Source organism: Elgaria multicarinata, chromosome 5 (genome assembly GCF_023053635.1).
Source record: "Elgaria multicarinata webbii isolate HBS135686 ecotype San Diego chromosome 5, rElgMul1.1.pri, whole genome shotgun sequence".
Taxonomy (NCBI): Eukaryota; Metazoa; Chordata; class Lepidosauria; order Squamata; family Anguidae; genus Elgaria; species Elgaria multicarinata.
This window is the reverse complement of record NC_086175.1, coordinates 20152573-20178451: the sequence shown is the minus strand read 5'-3', so window position 1 is coordinate 20178451 and position 25879 is coordinate 20152573. Positions and strand designations below refer to the sequence as shown.

The window sequence follows — 25879 nt, the reverse complement described above, 5'->3', positions numbered from 1 at the left end:
GAGAGACGCTGTCACCATGGTAACGAAACCAACGGTATGGCCAGGAAAGCTCGAAACGGTGGTTCTCCCGCCGATTCGAAAGGCATGCCGGGAGTCCTTGTTGACCATAGAGATAATAAAAAAAGAGAGGGGAGCTTAGAATGACATTGTCATGGAGATAGAACGTGAAGTAGTGAGGTGTAGTGGTGGCTAAAGTGTCGGACTGGGAGTCGGGAGATCCGGGTTCTAGTCTCCACTCGGCCATGGAAACCCACTGGGTGACTTTGGGCCAGTCACAGACTCTCAGCCCAACCCACCTCACAGGGTTGTTGTTGTGAGGATAAAGTGGAGAGGAGGAGGATTGTGTATAGCGCCTTGGGTTCCTTGGAGGGAAAAAAGGCGGGATATAAATGCAATAAATAAATAGTCTGAATTTCCGGTTCTAAACTGAAAGCCCCCGTTGATTGGGGGAAAGGGATTGGGGGGGGAATTCCTCAGCAAGCGAACATCTGTGCCCGCAAGGGACATTGTTTTGCCGATGAAGAAAAAAGTGTGACGCGTTTGAGAATCCACTTCCGGTTCCTCTGTCAACGTGAGTCTAGGAACTGGAACAGGGCACCGTAGAGATGAGGTGAAGAGAGCGGCCTCGCGCGCCCGCACGCATTCATCTCTACGGTGCCGTCGTTGCCCTCGGACGTTCGCTCTAGGGGGCGGAGACGGGATCGCGCGCAGTGCATACTGGGAGGCGCGAGTGAGGCGATGCTGCTGCTGCTCCCCTTCTGCTTCTTCTCGGTTTGGGTCTGAGGCGAGGCGAGATGCTGACTTCGCGCACGTTCCTCAAGCGCACGCGGGGCGGCGCCGTGATGAAGGTGGTGCGGGAGCACTACCTGCGCGACGACATCTCGTGCGGGGTGGCCGCCTGCGAGCTCTGCGGCGGAGGGAGAGAGGAGGAGGAGGAGGGCGGCGGCGGCGGCGGCGGCCCAGGCCGGTCGGGCCTGGAAGCCCAGCCTAGCGGAGCCGTCAGCAGCCTCTGCCCCGGCCCTCACTACCTGCTCCTGGACACCAATCTGTTGCTGCACCAGGTGGAAAATACATTTCAAAGCCATCAGAAAAGCCCCGCTGGATCAGAACCCAAACCTCACCTGTTTCCCAGGCGCCTCTGGGGCAAGCAGGCGTTGTAGTCCCAACCCACGTGGGTTGGACTACAACTCCCATCAACCGGAGCTAGCCCCTCCATTCCAGCTGGGGATGGCGAGTTGTAGTCAGCACATCTGGAGGGCGCTGGGTTGGGGAAGGCTGCCACTTCTTTTTTCTAAAGCTTTTAAAACTTGATTTTGATCTGACTTTTATACTGTTAGTTTTACTCTACTCTGTGCCTGTTTGGTGCATTCTCTTCCCCTTCTTATTGTTTTATTATTGTTTTATTATTATTAAGCCTATGCAGCAGGGTTTTGCTATTTTATTGTTTTACTCTGTACAGCACCATGTACACTTTTGGTGCTATATAAATAAATAAATAATAACTGGCTGAGTTCCGATGACATGCTAATCAACAGTTGTTTCCCATTCTGTTCCTATTACCCCCCCCTTGTCCAAACTCGCCTTCCTCAACCCAGCGCCCTCCAGATGTGTTTATTTAAGCATTTCTATCCTGCCATTCAGCCAAGAAAGGCTCTCACGGCGGCTCACAAAAATATTTCTTGACAGTCCCTGCCCACAGGCTTACAATCTAAAAGACATGACACAAAAGGAAAGGGGATTGGGAGGGAGGAGGAGGAGGAGGAGGGGGAAGAGAAAAAAAAAGCAAATTCAGGCACTACATTCTTAGTTACAAAGATCAGCAGTGACTGCAACTCGCCAGTGGCTGCCTTCCCACAACTCCACTCATCTCTCAACATTAGCTATGCTGGCGAGTGCTGATAGATGTTGTAGGCCAAAATATCTTTTTGGCCTTCGGTCTGATCCACCATGGCTTTTCTGTTGTTTTTATTTATAACTAATTTACAGTCTTTTGACTTAGCTTGTTCTATCCAGAGTAGGGTAGATGTAAACTTTTTAAAAGTACAACTAGTAGGAGGACTTAAGAGCAGTAATTTGCATTCCAACAAACTTCAGTGCCTGTCTATTTTTTGCTTTTGTTCATTAAAATATGATGAGGATTTGCTCACATATATTTTTCTTTCCAGATTGATATACTTGAAGACCCAGTTATTAGAAATGTGATCATTCTTCAGACAGTTTTGCAGGAAGTAAGGAAGAGGAGTGCACCAGTATACAAGCGAATAAGAGATGTGATAGCTAATCCTGAAAAGCATTTCTATTCTTTCACTAATGAGCACCATAAGTAAGCAGGAGTAGCAGCAAACTCCTTCATTCTTTTAACACTTGTTTATTGCTTACAGATATATTCAACATGTGCCAGTAGTTTGTTATGTACTATGAGCATTGTTTAATGTGTAATAATGTTTATTTGACTAACAGTTTCATTAGAAGAAGGTGCTGAAAATACCACAGTACAAGAAGAGGGAGGCCCCACTAGTTAAATTTCTTTGGTCAGCTAAGCATGTTTGGCTTTCGTATCCACATTATTTGTTGCCTGTAACAATAATTATACATTACTTTTTTAAAAAAGAAAATTATTATTATTATTATTATTATTATTTATTTATTTATATAGCACCATCAATGTACATGGTGCTGTACAGATAACACATTAAATAACAAGACCCTGCCGCATAGGCTTACAATCTAATAAGTTGTAGTAAACAATAAAGAGGGAAGGAGAATGCAAACAGGCACAGGGAAGTGTAAACAGGCACAGGGTAGGGCAAAACCAACAGTGTAAAGTCAGAACAAACTCAATATTTGAAGGCTATAGGGAAAAGAAAAGTTTTGAGCTGAGTCTTAAAAGCAGTGATTGAGTTTGTAGTTCTCAAGTGTTCTGGAAGAGCGTTCCAGGCGTAAGGGGCAGCAGAAGAAAAAGGACGAAGCCGAGTAAGGGAAGTGGAGGTCCTTGGGCAGGCGAGAAAAGGAAGAGGCCATTCCTGCCCAAACCCTCACAATATAAGAGATGGGAAAGAAGGGGAGTGTGACCCCCAAAAATTAAGGGAATGGAGAAGGAAATTATCAGAGAGGGCAAAAATTGACAAAAGAGGTGGGCCTTCAGCTGCAGTTTAAATAGAGGTTTGTGTATGTCTGGGCACTCCACATGAATGGAACAGATTGTGCAAAGAACTGGAGACAGGAATTTGAAGAACATTGGCTCAGCTAACTGGTCTGCATGATGTGGTTCTTGCTGCATTTTTGGAGAGGATATTGAATCTTATGTCCTACTGCAGCGGTTGGGTGGATGTATTTTGCCTGTAGATCCCTGGGGAACAATTCTATGGTTCCTGGGTGAGCATCCCAGGGATTGCTTGTAAAATCCCTCCAAGGTTGGAGACAGCACTCCGACTTTGAAAATGGGGGATTGGAGATCCATGTTTTCCATGGGGAAAACTGGTTTAGGATTACGGAGTTCTTTTACAGCTATATATGGGACTCATTTTAAGAAGTGCCTTACTTACAGAACTGTTTTGGTGATTCCACCTCAACTGGAATTTGGGCTGGGTTGACATGTGTCTTGTCAAAGGATTCCGACACATTGTAGGGTGAAATATATAATTTACCCTGCAGTGTAACAGATGCTTTTGTCCATTGAAGCTTTGAGAACTAGATCTTACTGTGAATTTACAGAGGATTTTACGGGTTTGATAGCATCATTTGAGGCCAGCGTGGCTAAAGTGTTGGACTGGGAGTCTGGAGATCTGGATCTAGTCCTCACTCGGCTATGAAAACCCACTGGGTGACTTTGGGCCAGTCACAGACTCTCAGCCCAACCTACCTCACAGGGTTGTTGTGAGGTTAAAATGGAGAGGATGAGGAGAGTTATGTATGGCTGTGCCTTGGGTTCCTTGGAGGAAAAAAGGTGGGATATAAATGTAATAAAGAAATAAATGAAATAAATTTGTCCAGTGATGCACAAGTGACTTTTCCACATATACAGTAAGGTCCAGTGGCCATTCCAGCACCTGGGAGGGCCATCCTACAAATTATCAGATTCAGGAAGCCTTCCTGGAAGTTTGAGTAGAATCAGGCTGTGGTAGAGGGGATTGGTTATATTGAAATACGTATGTTGCCGTATCGAGCAGCTCCTGTCTCTAATCAATTGAGTGTCATTTTTTAATTTGTAAGTGGATTGTTGGTTTTGTTTTTTTTACTAGGGAAACATATATTGAACAAGAACAAGGGGAGAATTCTAATGATCGCAATGACAGAGCTATCAGAATAGCAGTGAAATGGTACAGTGAGCACCTGTTGAAGCTACAAAGTGAAGAGAAGATTCAAGTGATCTTGCTCACGAATGACAGAAAAAATAAAGAGAAAGCTGAGGAAGAGGGAATAATTGCTTATACTTGTAAGTCGAGTTTTCAACAAAAGCGCTTGCTAACATGTCTGGGCCAGAACCTTTTTTTATCCTAGCAAGTTAGAATGCCTATGAGGCCAGATGATCAAATTGTGATGCTAATGGATGGATCCCATGTAGGGGAAAAGGAAAAATCCATACAGAACTGCTATAGAGAGAGGAAGCAGGTATTAAAATGTTCTGGCAGAAAACCTGGAGTAGGTTCCTTCTAGAGTAAAGATTGCTGAAAAAAGATTTCTGCTAGAATATGCTCTAGCACAGCAGGGGCTGCATGCTTTTGTGCCAGTCTGTCCATTGGTAGTTCTGACTTCTGAGTTTCCTCACCAGAATTCTTCGTGCCTGTGCCTTCTGCAGCAGAGTGCTCGTAGTTTCCCTCTCATCTCCCAGCATCATCAGTGTTGTCTTCCCAAGATTGATTAAAAGTGGGAGAGGAGACCCAAATGGAGCTGTTGTTGCTAAATGGGAATTCTGCGAAACAAAGAGTGGATTTTTGGTAGAGAGTGTGTGTGTTCTCTAATTATATATAGAGTACTTGCTATATAAGTGGGAGGAGTATCTAATTTCTAAAAAAGCAGTGTACCGACACTTGTGAAGGAGCAATTTGTCTCTCCTAGAAGGCTTTCTCCTTAATTCTGTGTGGAGAGAGACAGGGCAGGTTGCATTTAGTGGAAAGGGAAAAGCATTCTACATGTACTCAGAGGCACTCTTACAATATTCCTGCTAGCTAATTCTTGGCTACCAAGCCTAGACATAATTTGTGGAGCCCAGTGTTAAATCTTGTAGTTCAAACTGAAAATTTGCTGCCTCGGTAACAAATTAATACAAACACGATGTTATTGAATTATTATGTAAATTACTATTGATTAGCTTATGATTATTGTGATGTCAGTATGTCTTTTCATTGTATCTTTTTGCAGGTGAAGAATACATAAAGAGCTTGATAGCCAATCCTGAACTTGTAGATCGACTTGCTTGCTTAAATGATGATGGGGTATGTTTCAGACCTCTTGAGTAAAAAACCTCTCCAATGTGAATGGTTCATAGTAAAACTTCCCTATTGTAAAATATTTGCTGCTAAGATTTCTCAGAATATTTTGTTTCTAAGATATTTGGGAAAACTCAGAACAGGATGTGCAAATAGATCATTCTTTTTGCTATTTAGCAATGGTCTATATTTACCTTTGCTGCCACTCTTGTTGTGTCAAAAAGCAGAAGAGAGGGTAAGAAGGTTGCAAGCTGAGGATTGTTGGCATGAAACCACTTCAAAACTCAAGCTAAGTAAAAGGCTACTGTCAACAGCACTGAAAAGCACAGTGCCACCATGGAAAGCACAGTTATGCATAAACTGGTGCCGTTCAGCATAGTCACTCTGTTAAGAATTTGCAGTTAAATTCTGCATTGCTATCTGATGGGTTGAAACCTATACCGATAACTCTTTCTTTTGTGCTTGTGGCTTTTACAGAAAGAGATTGAAAGTGGGAGGATCATTTTCTCAGAGCATCTTCCCCTCAGCAAACTGCAGCAGGGCATTAAGTCTGGCCTTTACCTTCAAGGAACCTTCAGAGCCAGCAGAGATAATTACCTCGAAGCTACAGTGTGGGTTCATGGAGATGGGGACGAGAGAGAGGTTTGTTTGACGCACAATTGCATGTGAAACCCGTTATTGCAGAAAAGGTGTATCTTTTTTGTTTGTTAAGAGAGTTCCTTCCCTGAATTTCTGCACATTTAAATAAAGGCAGGCAGATGGAGTGGTGGGAGTGGCAGAAGTGTGCATGTTACTCTTCTTTTTTCATAACATCTAGTGATTTTAGTACATTTTGCTGTAATTTTAAAAACATTTACCAGAGACTGATTCACATTTATGCCACTGGGGCATATTTCAGAGTAAGCATCCTTAGGCTTGTGTTGTAAAGCTGCATCCATAGGGCATATTTCTTGGTTAGGACATCAGGTTAGGATTTGCTTGTTTTCCGTCTCCACCACTCTATCATGTACCATTCTGACCCTCAAGAGTGATTGTGGGTGGCAGCACTACAAGGGCCTGTAGTGGAAAGGACAAGAAATCCATGTGTGGTTTTTCTACCTTGGAAGGCTAGATAACAGTATTGTGGCAGGCAACCTGTAATTTTACCCTATTAGCAACAGGTCAGTGCAAATTTCCAGACTTGTTTTGGGAGTCATCCAATCTCTCTGCTTAGAGATATCACTTCAGTGACATATGGTTAACTTCGTTTATAACAAGGATTTTTTCTACTGTTTTATATATATAATTCAAAATCGGGTGTTTGTTGGTCATCCCTTTATGACTGCCTTCCTGTTGACCGATTCTCATGAAAAATACTTAATTTGAAAGCTCTTGACATGCAGATTCCACGGATAACAATAGTTTTCACTATAATTCAAAGACTAAAGTTTATTCTGTCCATAAAGCTTTTTTTAAAAAAAATTAGGCTGTCTTCTTTAACAATGTACTATAAAGTTTTATTTTTAATATCAAAAAGTATAATTAAACATAATTAATTGCAAATTGGAGCAAAATGAGAGCACAAATGTATACCTTTAGAAATACAAAATACAATGATATCCCAGTAACATGTGGCCTGTAAACAAATCATGAAGAGATTAAGAGACACCTACAGTTAAAAGTAACCCGGTCAATGTTTTGTTTAACAGTCTCTAGCTGTTAAATTTAACACACTAACATCTAAAAGTCTCTGTACACCTTTAGTTAAATTAAAGCTTTTATTAGAGTTGAGGGAACCAACTGGTTTTTTATTTAATTTCATACTGTAGCTTTATTAACATTTAAACCTGATGGTTGACTTCATGCTAACAGGTAATAATACAAGGACTAAGAAACCTAAACCGTGCAGTGCATGAAGATGTCGTAGCAGTGGAACTTCTGTCGAAAGATGCCTGGGCTGCACCATCCTCCGTGGTCCTGCTTGATGATGAGGGTCAGAATGAAGATGACGATGTGGAAAAAGAAGAGGAGAGAGAAAACAGTGTATGACATGAACATGCCAGGTTTCTCTCTTATTCTGCACTTACCTTCTCATTCTTGCAATTAAGTCTGCTTATTTATCAGTGTGTGCATCTTAATTCTGTTTGATGGTTGGTGATGGTGTGCATATCTTGTCATTCCATGCAAGCTCAGGAAAAAAAGCCCACAAATTTGTGCAAAACTCAGCTTCTTGAGAATTTCAGCTTTTTTAAAACCACCGTTTTAGCCCTTATGGCAATAAAGATGGGCTTGACACTGTAGACAATGCTGATTGAAGATGGGATCCCAATAGAATTGCCAGGTTCAGGGATGAGGCATATGTGTGCTGCATAGATCCCTTGGCCCCTCTCTAGGACTGACAGATGCAGAATTAATGAGGTAAACCAAGAAGGCCTATTGACATGGTCTTCACTTCCACATTCTTAAAACTGCAGAGTACTGTTTTTTCTTCACACAGAATTTGGTTTCGTTTGGTGCTGATTATTTTCTTCTCCTGATAGTCTTGGGAAGGCGTAATGAACTCCTCAAGCTACCAAAGCCTTGGCGACTAGAAATCTCACTCAGTCTTCTTTTCAGGCAACAATTCAACCAGGCAACAATTCACATGTTTTTGAGCTACCTCTGGAGCTATAAAGGCTAAAAACTAGAGATGTGCAAGCCCAGGAAAAAAAACCTAGAAAAAATTGGTGGTGAGGTGTCCGTCCAACCCCAACTACTGTTTTTGCTTCTTCTTTTTTTAAAAAATTTGAACAGCTTTGGATTATGAAATACTTTTATTTTAGAATGATGAATGAAATATTTAAGACAAGTTGTTTAGATATTGTTATCCAGCCTTTACTCCCCCCTCTGTAAGATTCCCATTCAGAGTTATTTTTTCTACTCCTTATTAAAATTATTGATCAAATGTATGTTTTACTGATAGACATTTAGAGATACTCCAAGTCATGTTCTATTTCCCATATCATTACAGGGGGAAAAAGTGCATTCTTGACAGTTTGGGTTTTGTTCTATTGAGCCCTGAGTTTATGGTAGTGTTCTAGTTATATGCTGGAGCAGTCAATTAATGTAGTTCTACATTAAAGAAAGTAACACTGTAGGTTATTCCGCTGCTGCCACCAGATACGAAAGAACAGCATGTGGTCTGTCTCACTTTTTTTTTTAACTTTGAAGCTTGGGTCTATAGAACTCAGCGCCACAGTATTTAATAAAGTTCTCCATTCAACCTCTCCGCTAGGGAATGTTGCCTCAGCTATAAAACCTTTTAACGGCTGCCGCTAGAATAAACTGTCTCTACCTAAAAGGAACACAGGGTTCTTATGGCACAAGCATAGGATTGAAATCCCCGCAAGAGACAACCTTTCAAAATGAACAAAAACAAGAAGTTCTTTAACGCAAATTATTTGCAAAAGTGAATTAATGTGACTCTCCAAATAATAGGTTGATATTGCTTAGAAGTTCTTGAATTAAATATGGTTGCTTACCTAGCTAAATAAAATCTTAATAGCTTTTACTTCAGACCCGATTTTCCTAAATTCCATCTCAAAAATAAGAACAGGTTTACGAATTTCTTTAAACTTCCCTACATACAGGAACAGATGGTGTATACCAGTGTTCCTCTGCCTCCAGTTCTTCCTACTTCTGGCATCTAGGATGATCCAGATGTTTCAGGGACTACTTGCTTGAAGTTCCTTCTGGTCAGACATAAAATAGGAACCTAAAATGTGCTGTGTAGAACCTTGCTTTGCTCATAAAATTATGTTTGATATTTTAAATTTAGAAGTAGTTTATTCAGGCAATAGTTACACATTTAAATCAGTTTACTTTTAAATATTTTCAATTTTAATGATAATTTTATGAGCAAATGAAGTAATTCATAAAAAAAGTTATGCTCCTAAAGCAGTCTTTCCCAAGCTGATGCCCTCCAGATATTTTGGACTACAACACCCAGCATTCCTGACTATTAGCCATGCAGCATGCATGGGGCTGATGAGAGCTGAAATATCTGGAGGGCAACAGGTTGAGGAGAGCTGTCCTAAAGTGACTTCAGATCCGTAAAGAGTACTAAAAAAATAAGTATGGTTACTTTTTAGTTTTTCCACAACATTTCTATGGTTTACGGTTTTAAAATTTCTGGAAATTTTACATCTCTACTAAAAACATGCTTTGATTTTCTTTTCTTTTTCTACTGGAAATTTTCAAGATACTTAATTTGCGACCAACACCAAATCCTGTGCTTGCATAGAATTCAGCATGCACAGCCAACCTTGCTCTGGATTGAGTCATAATAGTGTTTTTCTCTGCTTTAAGGGCAGCTTATGCAAAAGACTGGTTCAAATGATGTCATAATATAACATGTGATCTGGAACATGACTGTTCTACCACTAAAGCATGACAAAGTTGAGTTACCTGATCATCAAAGCAGGAGTTTAAATGCAATTATGTATATATGTCTTTTTAAACCTAGCTGAAAACCTCTGTGAGCAAGAGTATGCTGCGACCAACTGGCAGAGTCGTGGGCATTATAAAAAGAAATTGGAGACCTTTTTGTGGCATGCTTTCTAAATCACAAATAAAAGAGGTAAGAGCAATTGCGGCTGAATATTTTCTTCATCCGCTGCTTTCTGAATTTTAATAAAAGCTGTTGTTCCTGCTGTCTACCAGGCGAGGCGGCATTTGTTTACACCAGCTGACCGCAGAATCCCTCGAATTCGAATAGAAACAAGACAGGCTTCAACACTTGAAGGACAAAGAATTATTGTTGCTATTGATGGTTGGCCTAGAACTTCAAGATATCCTAATGTAAGTCTAAATTGAAACTCCTTAGAAGGGAGCCTCCAATCTTGGAGGCTTCTGAGTATCCAACGCCCTGCCGAGTTGTTGCCAGTAGGGCTGGAGGAGGGATGGAGATGACATGAGCCTCTCTGTCCTCCTAATAACAGTGGCTCAGATCAGACAACACATTTCTCAATAGTCGTTTTAGAAGTCCACAGTGGAGTTGTTACACCACCATTGAGAAATGTGTTGTCTGGCAGTGGAGGGGTTTCTTTGGAAAACACTCCACGCAGAACATCCACTCTATGCAGAACAGAGTTTCTGCACAACTGTTGTGTCGTGTGGCGGGTTCTGTGGAGGTTTCTGTTGCGTTGAGTTGACTTTTCCCACTGGCTACAGAGTTTTCTGGCAAGAGTGGCGAACGGAGCGAGTGCCGCTCTAGGAGAGCCGCCAGGATTATTATTTTTTTGAAGCAGTGGCTGATGGGATACCATTGGGAGGATCAGGGGAGGAGAGAGGGCAGCAGAACTGTCAATCAAACATCACGATGGATTTTACTCAACTCCACAGTAGCCCACAGTCACACAACAGTGGAGTTAGAGCATGTTGTGTGGGGAGTACCCCCTAGAAACTCAATTGTTGAGTGGAGTTTTCACACCGTGTTGACTAATGTCTGAACTGAGCCCATGTTTTATCTTTAGAAAGGCCTTTGAGCCTGTCTAGCGAAGGCATGCTGCTGGGAATAAGCTGAGGCTGGAGAGGCCATAGGAGTTCTTGTATCCCAGCTTTTTCCCTGCATCTGAGGCTATGTTTGTGACCTTGCGAAGCAGCCAGCATGGTTCTTTTCACAGTGGAGGCAGTGAGGGAAAGGGATTGGAACTTTGTCTACAGCGTCGGAGGGGGATTTTAAACAATCGTATGTTCCCTGGAATGCTCTTCCAGGGACCATAGGATTGCTCTATATTGTACTTGATTGCCTCTGAAGATTAACAAATCAACTCAGTGATTAAACTTTTAGAAGAGAAAACAGAGTTAACATAAACTATTTTAGTTACATGTACTAGCAGGCAAAATATGCCGTTTCTCATAGCTTGTCGTCCTGTTTCCAAAATTTGTTTCTATTGTGCCCCATTCTGCTATGGAACCTGAGCTGCTCCTATACCTATTCACAACCACAAATTTTCTTGTTGTACTCAAGTTAAAACTTAAGAAACAGCCCAATCCAATGTGTGTTTACTTAGAAGAAATTCTCACTTTGTTTCATAACATTAATTAGGATGTATATTGGTTTAGGGCCATTTTGTAAAGAATTTAGGAGCAGCTGGAGATAAGGAGACTGAAACTGAAGTCCTGTTGCTTGAACATGATGTCCCTCACCAGCCTTTCTCCCAGGCTGTTCTTAGCTTCCTGCCACAGATGCCCTGGAGCATTTCTGATCAGGTACAGTAACAGCACCAATTACAAGCAAACCCGCTAATTACCTCCCATAGCTTTGCAGTAACATTTACATTACATTGGGAACAGATATTAATAGTGGATGTTGAATAGGAAAAATGATTCATTGTCCATAAAGTTGAGGAACTGCAATCTCTTTCCTTATCTCTGCTTCCTTGCAAACACTGTTTCTTCTTCGTGCAGTTCTGATATACCTTAACTCTCAAGCTTTCAATTTGAATAGACTGGAGTGAGCCAGAAACGTAATGTCGATTTCTCTATGATAATCAGAGCGATATCAGTGGTGTTGTTTTTCAGTCTATTTCTTCTATGAAATTAGCATGAACTAGGTGTCTGCTTACCCACCCACCCATCCCGATATGGCCATCAGCAGTCTGATAATCCTAACTGAATTTCTGTAGTAGCTTTTACAACATATTTTGTGGGGGAACTATTTCAGGATATGAAATTTAGAGAGGACTTGAGACATTTGTGTGTATGCAGCGTGGATCCTCCTGGCTGTACCGATATCGATGATGCATTGCACTGTAGAGACCTAGAAAATGGAAATTTGGAGGTAAGTTCCATCAGAAGTCAATGAGAGGCTCAAATGCATTTTTAGTTATTGACTGAAATATTTTGCTAAGTCTTGGGCATCCTATTTTCTGCATGCAAAAGAGGAAGAGTGAAAGAACCAAGGGTGGTAGGTAAACACCTATCAACCATATTGCAAGCAATTAGCCAACAATTTCTTCTCATGTGGATATATTTGTTAGGGCCTTGATTGTTGACGACTATATGCCTGAATTTTGTTCTGTAGACCAAAATTTTGTTCATGTCAGCTGCAGTTCTGTAGCCAGTTATACACACAGTACATTTGAAGGCAAGCTTGCGTAAGTTAGTACAAACCTTTTTGTATTTTCAGTTCAAAACCAATTTTTTTTGCATGTGCAGTGTTTCAGTACATGTTTTTCTATGTCCAGACCTAAACTTGAGCTGCAATCCTATACAGACTTACCTAGGAGGAAGTTCTATTGAAAGATTTGCTTCTGAGTAGACATGCATAGGATTGCACTGTTACGTTGACTTTGTCTGAAACATGTGCTGCTGCACAGTTGCAGATCTAGCAAATTTGTCAGCCTATCTCAAAACAGTGTTCTAATGGCATTAAGATATGTGGAAAGTTGGAAGTAAAATATAATGTGCATGAAAGAGAGCATAATAGGTCCCTTGAAGTAGGGAGAGATTTTATAAAATGTCTACTTTTGAACATTCTGAATAACCTATTTTATTTCCTAGGTTGGTGTACATATTGCAGATGTCAGCCATTTCATTCGACCAGGAAATGCTCTGGACCAAGAGTCTGCAAAAAGGGGCACAACTGTGTATCTTTGTGAAAAAGTAATTTTTCCTATTGATAGTTCTTCTTGTCTTGGTTATAGCTTGGTTTCTCCCACACATGAAATGCATTCCAACTTTGAACTAGATAGAACTAAAGCTATAGATATTTGGGGCATACTTGTGTGATGAAAGCGATGAAGTTCCCCAGAAACACCAGCTTCCCACTCAGGTCCTGCTTGTGCGTTTCCTGTGGGCAACTGGCTGGCCACTGTGCGAAGAAAATGCTGGACTAGATAGACCCTTGGTGTGATCCAGCATGGCTCTTATGTTCTTATGAGTGTCTTGCTTTCTTCTTAGAATTTCACTGGAAATGTTGAAGGCCCGAGGTTCACTCCATGTAGGATTGGGAAGGACCCTTATCTGAAACTAGGGGAGCCATTTGTGGGCAGGTTCTAGTTATGGGAAAGTCCCATGAGATTAGACTTCAGGTGTCATTTAAGTTGAAACCCAGAAACATCCATGCCCAAAGGTAGGATTAAGACTTGTAATAGGAGAAAGGTAGTCTTAGGTGAAAAACATAGTCTTTAAGAAATTGAGTATAGTTCCATAAATGCATGGTATGAGAGTATATATGGAAAATACAATTGAGGTCAACTTGTGTGCTTCTTGCAGAGGATCGATATGGTTCCAGAGCTGCTTAGTTCCAACTTATGTTCATTGAGATCCAACGTTGACAGGTAATTGTGGGGAGACAGATTCTTAGATATTCCAAACATTAGCTAAGATTCGAACTTCTCTTCTGTGAATGGAGAGCAGTTCTGTTCATGCAGTGGGGCTTTTCCCACCTCCCCCTTCCCTCTAAAGCAACCTGGACTCACCAAATACCTGCTTTTGAGGGTTGGGCATCCGCTGAAATAGGATGGCAAGTGGTGCGAGGGACAGTAGCAGGAAGGAAGGATTGATGAAAATTGCGGCTAGCATCAGTAGAAGCGTCTTGGATCTGACTTCAACGAAACTTGAGTAACTTTCTTCTCCTTTTCTAGGCTTGCATTCTCATGTATATGGGAAATGAATCACAATGCTGAAATCTTGAGAACTAGGTTTACGAAAAGTGTCATTAATTCCAAGGTAAGATTCAAATTTGGTTTTAGAAAACCATTGTTGAGTAACAGATTTTGAACTCTTGTTAATCCTGAAAAAGGACTTCATTAACCAATACCAAATATAGTACCAATAGTAACGCCAGTTATTTATCTCCTCATGGATTTTGCTGTAAATCAGTGAAGGTTGGTCATATAAACCTTCAGCAGATTTTGGGAACGGTGCATCTACTGTGGTATAGTGGCTAAGGTGTTGGAGTAGGAGTCGGGAAATCCGAGTTCTAGTCCCCACTCGGCGACTTTGGGCCAGTCACAGACTTTTAGCCCAACCTTCCTCACAGGGTTGTTGTGAGGATAAAATGGAGAGGAAGAGGATTATGTTCGCCGCCCTGGATTCCTTGGAGGAAAAAAGGCAGGATATAAATGTAATAAATAAATAATAGCAGAAATGAATTTTTGAATTCTGACATACTCGAATTGGTTGTATTCAAGATTTCTCATCCTACATTTATTGCTTCTCTTTTATTTCATGTTTTTTCTTTGAAGGCTTCTCTTACATATGCTGAGGCACAGATGAAAATAGATTCTGCCAGCATGCACGATGACATTACTGCTAGTCTACGTGGATTAAACAAATTAGCAAAAATTCTTAAGAAGCATCGGATAGATAATGGGTAAATAGTTCATACTGCATGTCATGCGCTGCAGGATCTTTCACTCTTGTAGGTTTGCTACAATTCAGTATGGCCATCTACTATTTGCCAGTATGGATCTCTTTGTTGCCAGCTATAAGTAATGATAATGACAAATCTACTTTAGCACAATAGTTTGTATTCTGAAGTTTCTCAAGCCTGTCAGGGAGTTCTCAGTGACGAGATCAATGATAAAATATAAACTTCTCAGAAAGATGGCTTGCCCCCGTTACCAGCATTGCCAATCATTCCCTGTAATGTCCAACAGAAGGAGAATGAGTGTCTGGTGTGTTTCTAGTCACACACTTGGTTCAGGCATGACAAGATGACAACCAACAGGCCAGTCACCTTGTAGGAAGTGTCTATCCTGCAGAACATGACCCACCCAGATTGTCTTGCAGTGCTCTGGTTTTCATAGTGGGTGCTCAGGGGGTCCTTAGCAAATAGGTTTATATGAAAAAGGTTCTTTGAAGGTAAATGATTTAGAAAAAATAACTATACAGGCTTAATATATATATATATATATATATATATATATATATATATATATATATATATATATATATTTGTGTGAGGGCTGTGGTAGAAATTGAAGTGTCTTTGATGTTAATTTTAAAGCTCTGTACATCAAAAATAGGTTCTGTAAAATGTTTACTTCATTCAAATACGTTACCTCCTAGGGCTTTAACGCTTTCTTCACCTGAAGTTCGTTTCCACATGGATAGCGAAACCCATGATCCTATTGATTTACAGACAAAGGAACTCAAGTACGTTTTATCTTCTGTCATGGTCAAATTATTTGGTCACAAGGGTCCTTTTTATAGTGCACCATTGGATCTCTACATTTCCTGATGGAAGTTTGCGGTGCAGTGTTTCACACACTTTAAAATCTTGGAAGAGTTGCACGTATCTTTGTTCTGGGTGGATGCCATCAATGTAATCTTCAGAACATAGATGTGAACATGTATCAAAAGAAATCATGAGAACTGAGAAAACGGGCATGGAGTTAATAATACATTATTATGTATATCACTGTTAACTTATAGAGCACAGTCCGTATATATGGCACTTGACAAATAAGCAAAACAAAAATGCAGGTGCCTTTACCTAAATTGCATCAGCTGTATTCTAACATTTGCAAATGTGCACACCTTACGTTGGCAAAACGCGTCCAATGAAATGGTGGCATATCTCTTGTCAGCCAATTCACTAAAGTGTTTCCCATCTGTAATTTCAAGATAAATAGTTCTCTCCATGGAAAGGAATGAGTGAGGTGTGCTGTTACTGGGAATGTCCTGAAACTGGCACTGGTTGCTGTGGGGTACAGTCCCCCTTTATTAAACTTCGTGGGAGGGTCTGTACATGTGCTCACTATCAACAAACAATTTGGGGATGAAAGTCGATTAGACTGCTTGCTCTTGCATAACTCATGTGCTTGGCATATAACTATTCAAAGCTAGAGCAATGCAAAGGTCACTATACCCAATAGTTTCACTACTACTTGTATTTTAAATGGCTTACTGTCCGAAGGAGCCACCTTTGTTTTGTTTTCGATGTCTGCTGAAGACATTTTTACTTAAACAATCTTTCTCTGATTTACCAGCCATGGTTTTATTGGCATAATTTGATTTTAACTCTGGTATTGTTTTTAGTTGTGTATATTTATTGTTTTATATTGTTTATATGATTTTATCTGTATGCCGCCCTGAGATCCTTGTGATATAGGGCGGGATACAAACGTTTTAATAAATAATAAATATTTTGATTCTATTTTCTTCCTTTTTATTGTTCACCGCTCGGAAATTTTATTAGTTGTAGGGTAGTGTATAAATCTTGTAAGTAAATAAATAATAAACGAATAAATAGTACATTTCCCAGACTGACCCATACGTTGCTCTAACATTGCTAACAAGACTGACAAATTGGAGTGGGCCCCCAAACCAGCCAGAAAAACTCCATAGGGCATCTCTCTGAGGATGTAATGTGGCGGAAATGTGCAGCTTCACCACCGTCTTTGCCACAGAGTAGGCGAGGTTATAAGCTGTGTAAATAAATAAATGGTGGGAAATTGAATATTTCCATAAACCTATTTCCCGGTCTCTATGGCGTGTCCAGACCTTGTGAAGTTTGCTGGAGCCAGCTGGAAAACAGACTTTGAACAGAAAAAGCAATATTCTGAACAATGAGTTGGTGACCTGGGCTGTCCTCTAGAATGTGCGCACGCACACAAAGGAGCCAGCCGGGAGTGGCAACAGGAGGGATTGGGGGTTATTGAGGTCACAGGACCTGTGGGAGCCAGTGCTGCTAATAGGATTTGCTAGTCCCGGGGCTAGTTGCAGAGTGCATAAAAGCGCTGACACTAGATCTCCAAGACAAAAGCCGTGTCTAACGGGCACTTGTGTCTCATGTACAATTAATATGAATGTTCCTGCTAAAGGTCGCTTGTGTTGAGTTCCTCATGTTTGCACAGAACGTACCAGATCTTTTCCCATGGCCTCTCATAAGTCTAATATTTTTCGTTGACAGGGAAACCAACTCCATGGTTGAAGAGTTCATGTTACTGGCTAATATCTCTGTGGCACAAAAGATCTACGATGAATTCTCGGAACATGCCTTGCTGAGAAAGCATCCTGCTCCACCGCCATCCAATTATGACATCCTTGTGAAGGCAGCCACGTCTAAGGCAAGTACTCACGGCTTGGTCCCAAAACAGATAAAAGGCCATGCTCTGATTGGAATTGTACATTTCCTTTAAAATATTGACTGGCATCCAGAGTACCGTATTTCACACGTGCTTTTCAGGCCCTATCCTCACTCGCCAAAGCCTTTCATCTGTCCCTCCCCGTCATCCACACCCAGTGCCACTTATGAATGCCAGGGGATCCTGTGGAGCAGCATTTGGTGGTAGTGCAAGCGGTTGCCTCCCTATGTTAACAACAAAGTATTTTACATCTGCACACAAGCCTCTTTGAATCCTGGCTCTCATTTTCTGATCGTTGAATAGGCTCATGATTACTTGATTTGTGGACAACAAAATGATGATGTATATCTTGGCCTTCTAATGTTCTTCACCTTGGTTTTGAACCCATGTTGAGAGCTGCAGTCCTGACTCTTAAGACTGTGAGGAGTTCATTAGATGCTGTTAAAGACAAGAAGCATACTGTATTTTGAGGTTTATTTGCCACCTTTTAAATGCTACCCTTACTCCAAGGAACTCAAGGCATCATAATTCAGATTCCTGGATTGCATCCACAGTGAGTTTAGTAATAACCTCTCATCTTGATTACTTCAATACAATATACAGGAAATTTCAGCTAGTCCAATTTCGGGCAGCAAGATTGTGATCATAGATTGTAAGCCTATGCGGCAGGGTCTTGCTATTTACTGTGTTATCTGTACAGCACCATGTACATTGATGGTGCTATATAAATAAATAATAATAATTATAATAATCCCAGTAGTTTCCGGTTTGCATTGGCTGCCCGTCCATTTCCAAGCCTGATTCAAAGTGCTGGTATTAACATCCAGAGCCCTAAATGGCTTGGGGCCAGGTTATCTGAAGGATTGTCTCCTGCCATATATACTTCCTGGATCCTATGATGGTCTTCAGCAGTCCTTCCCCGGGAGTCCACACCAAATGAAGTGAGGCAGGTGGCTACTAAGAAGAGGTCCTTTTGCGTTGTGGCACTCCAGTTGTGAAGTGAGCATCCCAGAGAGGTTCATCTGGTGCCTACACTATGGTCTTTTTGGCCCCAGTAAAGATCTTCTTATTTTCTCAGGCATTTTATTCTTTGTTCCTGTATTTTAAATCTTTATGCTGCCAAGGTTTTATTTTTTATTTTATACTGTAGTTTTAAACTTTTATGGTGTATTTTATCGTATTTTATGGTTTTAATTGTGAACAGCACAGAGAGCTTTGGCTATAGAAATGTAATAAATAAAATACATATTTAAACTATGGCAAACTGTTTTGAAATAATTCAAAGCATGGTTTTGTCTCTCTTCTACAGGGTTTGGAAATCAAAACTGATTCAGCGAAAGCTCTGGCTGATTCCCTAGATAGTGCAGAATCTCCTTCTTTTCCATATCTGAATACTCTGTTACGCATCTTGGCTACTCGCTGCATGATGCAAGCTGTTTACTTCTGCTCTGGAATGGACACTGATTTTCATCACTACGGTTTAGCGTCACCTATTTATACACATTTTACTTCACCAATCAGGAGGTACTGTTCATGAAATGTTCAAATGAGAAAGAAAATGATTGGGTTTGGACGACACGCTAACCAGAGGTGGGTTAAATAGTCAATGGTGGGTTATTGTGCCATGTGTCGGGGCTTTTTCACACTATGGTTGGTTATTCGTCTAAAATAACCAGCGCTGTGCAGAGTTGATTATTTGAAAAAACTTTGGTTGTCATGTTGTGTCCTGGGCACCGTTGACTGTTTCATTGCACGCTGTTGGTTATTTTTGGTGACTACAGAGTCTCCTGCAAGAGTGACCGAAACAGCAGCTGCCACTCTAGTCCAGCCGGCAGAACTCACAATGGCTGATGGGATACCAGGGGGAAGAGGGGCGGATGGGTCAATCAAACACACCATTGATTATTGGTCAACTCGACGCTAGTTGATTATAATCCTGTTGTGTGGGGAGGACCCCCTCGATAATCGTGGAGTTGACTATTAACCCGCCATTGACTATTGTGTTGTCCGAACACAACCAATGTGTATATTTCAGCCCTAATGTAGCACCTTACACATTCCACCAAATTGTTTTATTGGTCTCAAATTTTGAAGTTTTGCTGAATTATGCAAATATGGTCAATTTTGCTTTTATGCTTTATTCTGGTTATTTGGGCCTCCCTTGCAGAATGATTTACCCATTTCAGCATGTTCAGGAATAATAGAAAAGGATTGGAATGGGGTTTTGGGGGAGGGAATCTTGAGTCCCCTTTGAGCCCTCTAAAGAGCTAAGGAATGTTGGTGGCTGTCAAGCCACTGAATATTGTAGGTATCAGGTGAGAAGAAAGAAAAAAGGAAGCAGAGGGAGAGGTTGGCCTGCCCGACCCCCTAATGGTTTATAGTAGGTGTCCTGGAGATCAAGATTAGTGGGGATGGGGATGGGGGGCATATGCACAAGGAAAGAGTTAAGTACAAACTCATTTTTTAATAAAGAAACATACCACACTAGGCTGAAGACTTGAAAAACGCTATCCAAGAATCTGGACAGCTGTTCAGTAAATCATTGGACTCCATATCATAAAATGTACTGGGCTAGAAGAAGGTTTTTCATCGCTGGTACTGTATTATATCGCGTGCGCCTCTTGCGTTTGCGTGTATGTTTATGTGTGCCACACACACAGTTCTACAGACCACAGGCAGAGGCATATAGGAGAAGACTCATGGGGTTGTCTCATTCACATCTGGGCCCTAGCCACATGGGGTTAGGTCACAGGGGGAAAAATAGTCCCTACGTGACAGTTCCAAAGGCACTTACATGAAGACACAAAGAAGGGCTACTAAATTATCTTGAATCTGCATCTTAGGAAAACTTAACGAAACAATGGTAAGCTTGTTACTTCCATAAAGAACATGTGCTACTGAAGCTAAATGGCCTGTTCCATCAGAAACTGCAGCAGAAAAGCAAGTTCTTCAGATCTGGAAATGCAGTGGTATTTTTCTATAGATCTGTGGATTCTGACATTTCACCCAGCATAGCAAGCCTGTGTTCCTCGGAATGAAAGTACCATGCAGTTCAAAACTGTCCATCCCTTGATATGGAAAGGTTTTGGGAGGGAGAATCCCCCATTCCAATATACAGCAGTCCTGAAGAGGGGATTAGGGTGGTGGAGATGTGTTCCACAAGGTTTAACCTCCCTGCTATTCAGGAAAGTAACAGGAAGGACACAATTTCTCACGGCCCAACGTGTCTTCCAGCAATATAGCAATTAAATATTCAGGTTTGGGGCTGGAGTTCTTAGCACAGCAGAGAAAAATCTCAGGAAGGTGGGAAAGGAAAGGAGCCCTTTCCCTCCTCTCCTAAAACAACACCTCTGTGGGCTCTAAATATGGCGGTGGGGATGTGTACACCTCTATTGTTCATCCACTGCTTGAAGTTAACATTGGCAGACACTGAAAAGATTCTTCAACAAAAATGTAGCTGCTACTATTTAATTAATTACATTCTACGTAACATTTCAGCTGGAAAATCTGAAGATTTAATAGAGAGAGGTTTTGTACTTGAAAGCAATGGCAACGGGCTCTCATTTATCGCTCTGAATGTTGTTTCTTTCATTGCAGGTATGCGGATATTATAGTACATCGACTGCTTGCTGTGGCTATAGGAGCAGACAGTACTTACCCTGACCTTACAGATAAACATAAATTGGCTGATTTGTGTAAGAATCTCAATTATAGGCATAAAATGGCCCAATACGCACAGAGAGCTTCTGTTGCCTTCCACACTCAGGTGAATGATTTGTCTTTTGTAAAATAATAATAATTTAAAAATCTATCAAGCATATGGCTGAGGAATGTTGGGGGTGATGGCTGGTTTTATCATGATGCCATATATAGATTGTAGTGTGCAGTTTTTAAAAATGCTTTTATATTGTCAGTTTCCTTGGGAGCTCCTCGAGCCAAGTGGTAAAGCTATAAATGAAGTTAGTAACATGCTGCTCTTAAAGTCAGTGTAAATCCTCTTTTTTCTTTGGGAAGGTTCCAAAACTAATATGATGTTCCCAGTGACCCCCCAAAGCATGCATGAACAGGTCCACACCTATTTAGCTTCAACGGACCTTCAGTCAGGTGCTCCCAGACCAGTCACTTGGCATATCTTCTTCACTTTCTTGTTTTAAATACATTCTTAATAAATATGTTATGATTGCATTATGCTCATACAGGAAACTCAGGGTTTAGTCTCTACTGTTGTTCTGATTAACCACATGTACTTATTGAATCTTTGGAATGTTGAGGAAACAGTTCTGGGTGTTGGTATATTTTAAAGAATTAAGGACATGGCCCAGCCCAAGTTAATCACTTTTCTCTTGATTCTAATAAGAGAAAGAGTTTTAAGCCTGTGTTTAACTTTGCCATTGATATCATTCGAACTGAAATGGTCTTAACTTTGGGTAGACGGTACTGTAGGTTTTACATAGTGTCAGCACTATTCTTTCGTTAGCCAGAGGAAAAAGGAGGTCTCCCTCCTCCCAGGAAGAAGACTGCCATTTTGGGATGTTTTTCTGTTTTAACATAAAATTCTAAGTATTTGTATAAGCTACTCATAGCCTTTGGAACTGTGGGATTTTTAAAAAAGTTAAATAAGAGGAAGTGGGTTTTGCCTGTACTGTAGGGAAGTGTATCTTAGTAATGTTCACGGTGATGGTGTTGAGTGAGGAAGCCTTTTTTTCCCCTTTTGAACTAACACTGATAATTTCTTATAGCTTAAACATTTTTAACATGACTTTATCCCCTGCCCCCAGTTATTTTTCAAAAACAAGGGCGTCGTGAACGAAGATGCATATATTCTGTTTGTAAGGAAGAATGCAATTGTGGTTCTGATTCCCAAATATGGCTTAGAGGGCACTGTCTTCTTTGAAGAGAAGAATAAACCGAAACCAGCACTTCTGTTCAATGATGAGGTAAACATCTTCGCTTTTGGATGGGATCTCTTTTAGTTTGGAAATCACACTCATTCTAGTTCTATCTGTACGAAATGTGTCTTGCACGGTTCAGTTTTAGGATTTTTCTATCGCATGAAAACCCTTGCATATTTTTGTGCATATTTTCCCAAATGTATGCATTAATCATGCACATCTTTGAAATGTTTGCATTCTTCCCCCATTGATTAAAGCATATTTGTGTGCATTTTTCAAAAGCACCCTTTTGTCTTGTGTATTTTTCTAATGTATGTGTGCTGTCGGGTTTTTTGGTTCACAAAGCACATTGCAAACTCAAAAATGTAGACTTCAGCCATAGATTGAGTCCAAGTCAGTGTTCGATCTGGAAAGTGTGAACTGGGTAAATCCTGATAAAAAATAATAATGAACTGAAACGAATTTCTCATACATCCCTAATTATGTGAGAGCAAAATCGAAAGGCATGCTTTGGGAAAAACTCCCCATCACCAAGCTGCGTTTCAGACTCGCTAAATTTAAAACACTTTTGTAAGGAGCATGAGATTGCGTCAAGGGGAACTGATTTGAGATGGCTGTAGCTTGAAGGAGAAAGCTGCCTGAATGGAGTCCAGCCACACTGTTGGTGGATGTGTAGCTAAAAAGTGTATGTGTCTTTGGATTGCAGTCCAAATTTACGTAAATCAAATGACTTCTACATGACTGGTAATTTCTTTAGGATGTGGTATACTTGGTCTGTTTTTGGAAAGCCAGAGGCCCTGTTCAGAAGACACCTTAAATCATGGCGAATAAGTTTTTTTTTTTTTTTGCTTTATTCAACATGGCTAAAGCCGTGGTTTTAAGGTGTCTTCTGAACAGGGCCAGAATTTGAGATTCTTAAAAGTTTTTACCTCTTTGTGAACTGAATGTATCAAACAAGATAAATTGGGAAACTATACGTTTACTGCCATAAAGTGGAAAAATATGGTGTTCTTTTTGTAGATTCCCTCTCTTACTGTGGAAGGCACAACGTTTTATACATTTGACAAGGTTAAAGTGAACATCATGTTAGATGCTTCCAACGTCCAACACCAGAAAATCCGTATGGCCCTGGTAGAGCCCAAGGTAGGTGGCATATAGCTGAAAGCAATATGGTACCATGAAGAACTCATGGTTTTGTAATGGTCAAGTAATGATTTTCGGGAGGTACTAGCACAAAGTTTGAAATGTATGGAGGTTCCTTCTGGACAAAAAAACTATTATTATTAGTAGTAGTAGTATCCTGCCTTTTGCCCAATACTGGCCCTAGGAATTTTCAGGAGACTAGCAACATTTCCTGAATGTGAGGTGCATACCTAGCTATTTCTCCAGAGTTAGGGAGAGGTTTAAATTTTGTGGAAGAACCTAATGAAAGATATAAGATGAAGCAAGTTTCGCTGTAATGTAATTCTGCTAACACTACTTTTTATTGTAGATTAACGGGTTCTGAAGTATAATTCATTCTTGCTAGCTATTCATTTTCATTCAGAATCATTCTGCCAACTTGTGTGGTTTAAAGTTTTGTACAACCTTAAGTATTTGGCACTCCTGCAATGATCATAATAACCAGGTTCTCACATAATGACAGGTCAAAGCATGGGTTGAATGGTGGGTTGCTGTTGAATCGTGAGCTATGTCCAAACCCTGCACTATGGTTTCACTATGGGTTGTTAACCAAAAACAGACCAGAATTCACACTCCAACGACAAACCATGGGTTTTTCTTGCTGGGTTGTTCATAGCTAATAACTCAGTTAAAGCACAGTGTGGATTTCACATAATGACAGCCCACGATTTAACAAGAACCCATACTCTGGGTTGTGGTATGTGTAAATCAGGCCATTATGTTGGACTGAAAGTTGAGCTGCTTCCTTCTCTAATTTCACTAGGACTTCCTTCTCTGATTCTAGGATAATGTGAGGAGCCCGTGCTGCGGCACCATGCCATGATGGTGTGCCCAAGTTTCTGAACAGTATTGGCATGGGGGGAGCTTTAATATAGGATGCTTTCACATGTCCCTGGAGTTTTTGCATTATCTTAATGTAGGACGGCGCTTCCCTGCAGTAGTTACCATTCCACTTGCATAAAAATTGGGCTTAGATTTCAAGCCAATCGACTCTCTCACTAGCAAAACTCCTCTGCTAGCAGAGAATGGAATATGTGTAAAGGGAGGGCTTGTATATTGGAACAATCCTTGGAAGAAGTCTCTGTATAGAATACATTGCACCCCTGGCAGTAAGGGCCAAGTGAGTCCACCCAACGTCAGGGGCAGAGGACATGTCTTGCTCTCACTGTAGCAGTGCCCCCAAGCACAGAGCTTTGCTTTCTCCAGTATTCAACCCTATGAGCAGAAGTAAAGGGTTGTAAATGTTGACACTATTGGGTTTGGGGCTAAAACATATTTCCATTCCCAAGTGGTTTCATTCATGAAGAATCAAACCAGCTCCTATCTGCATCATAGGTTCTATTCCTTGGTCACTCTCTAGGGTGTGACAGAACGTTGGGAACTGGTTTTGGATGGGGTGGCTGTTCTTTTTAACAAGTACTGACAGCTTTTGTTCATTGACATGTAAATGATTCCACAGTCTTTTTCTTGAAGGGCCTCAAAGAACATCTTAATTTGGAGTTTTGAAATATGTGTTTTTCAGTCTATTGATAAACTAATTCATTTTTTAAAAATGTTATAGCCAAGTTTTTCACGACTTTTTTTTTCTTCTGTGTCAGCTGCTAGGTGGTGGTGAGCCAAGTCAGGATGTGAAACTGAGCAGGAACAATGAGCCAGAGAAAAAGAAGATGAAACTGGGAAAATAGCTTCATTTTAGCAATGAATAAATTGTTCAAATATAAAATGTTTTATAGTTTTGGAGAGAACTTTTAAAGAAATTGTTATGTGATTTGTACCTGTTTAAGCATTCTCTCCTGATATAATGTAATTTTAAAATACTGTTCATGTATTGTATTAAAAGCACCACTTACAACATGAAGCTTCTGCCACTCTGTGTGTCCACTGAAGCAATAAACAGATTTTTTTTTTCCCCTGGTGCAAGTTGGTCTATAATTGATTTCTGGTATTTAGAACATTTGCTGTGTTGTCTAGTATTCAACATGCAAGAGTTTGGAACCACTTCCAATCTGCAAAATGAAGCCCATTTCTGAATTTGTTTTCGCTATATGTGTTTCTCTGTCCCCTGGCAATCTTTCTTCTTCCCCAAGTACAGGAGAAATGACATTGGTGCCACAGTAGATCAGAATAATGAAAGTGATTAAAATGATTCATATAGAAGAAAAGTATAAAAGGGAAAGGCCTTTTGGCTTCTGGTCCTTGCCTGGTGTTTTCCAAACTCAATTAGGTGGTAGTGCACTTCCCTCTGCCCTCTCCATTGCTGTTTTTGTGCTGCCCACCCCCTCTTCCTGCTCAATTGCCAAACTCAACCTTGAAAAGA

General features: G+C 40.7%; 1 protein-coding gene across 2 annotated transcripts; it reads left to right on the top strand.

The window, feature by feature from the left end:
- Positions 1 to 759: 759 nt before the first annotated feature.
- DIS3 (DIS3 homolog, exosome endoribonuclease and 3'-5' exoribonuclease) lies at positions 760 to 25470 on the top strand. 2 transcript variants are annotated; one of them, XM_063126000.1, is made up of 21 exons: positions 760 to 1061; positions 2166 to 2323; positions 4242 to 4435; positions 5362 to 5435; positions 5907 to 6071; positions 7281 to 7451; positions 9913 to 10026; positions 10110 to 10247; positions 11514 to 11660; positions 12115 to 12231; positions 12954 to 13055; positions 13668 to 13732; positions 14039 to 14123; positions 14642 to 14769; positions 15468 to 15554; positions 17314 to 17470; positions 18798 to 19012; positions 21086 to 21254; positions 22267 to 22425; positions 23401 to 23523; positions 25161 to 25470. In XM_063126000.1, exons 1-21 carry the CDS (start codon positions 795 to 797, stop codon positions 25245 to 25247), a joined length of 2922 nt encoding a protein of 973 aa, XP_062982070.1. In that variant the 5' UTR covers positions 760 to 794; the 3' UTR covers positions 25248 to 25470. The 2 variants fall into 2 exon arrangements, with proteins under 2 accessions (XP_062982070.1, XP_062982071.1); XM_063126001.1 differs by lacking the exon at positions 25161 to 25470 and having other exon boundaries at positions 23401 to 23538.
- The last annotated feature ends 409 nt before the right edge of the window (positions 25471 to 25879 follow it).

Excerpts from the sequence above, each read along its gene's own strand:
- DIS3 (XM_063126000.1), top strand. The coding sequence starts at position 795 with ATGCTGACTTCGCGCACGTTCCTCAAGCGCACGCGGGGCGGCGCCGTG. Across the intron at positions 13,056-13,667 it reads CTGTGTATCTTTGTGAAAAA|AGGATCGATATGGTTCCAGA; the intron begins GTAATTTTTCCT and ends TGCTTCTTGCAG. Across the intron at positions 14,770-15,467 it reads AAGCATCGGATAGATAATGG|GGCTTTAACGCTTTCTTCAC; the intron begins GTAAATAGTTCA and ends GTTACCTCCTAG.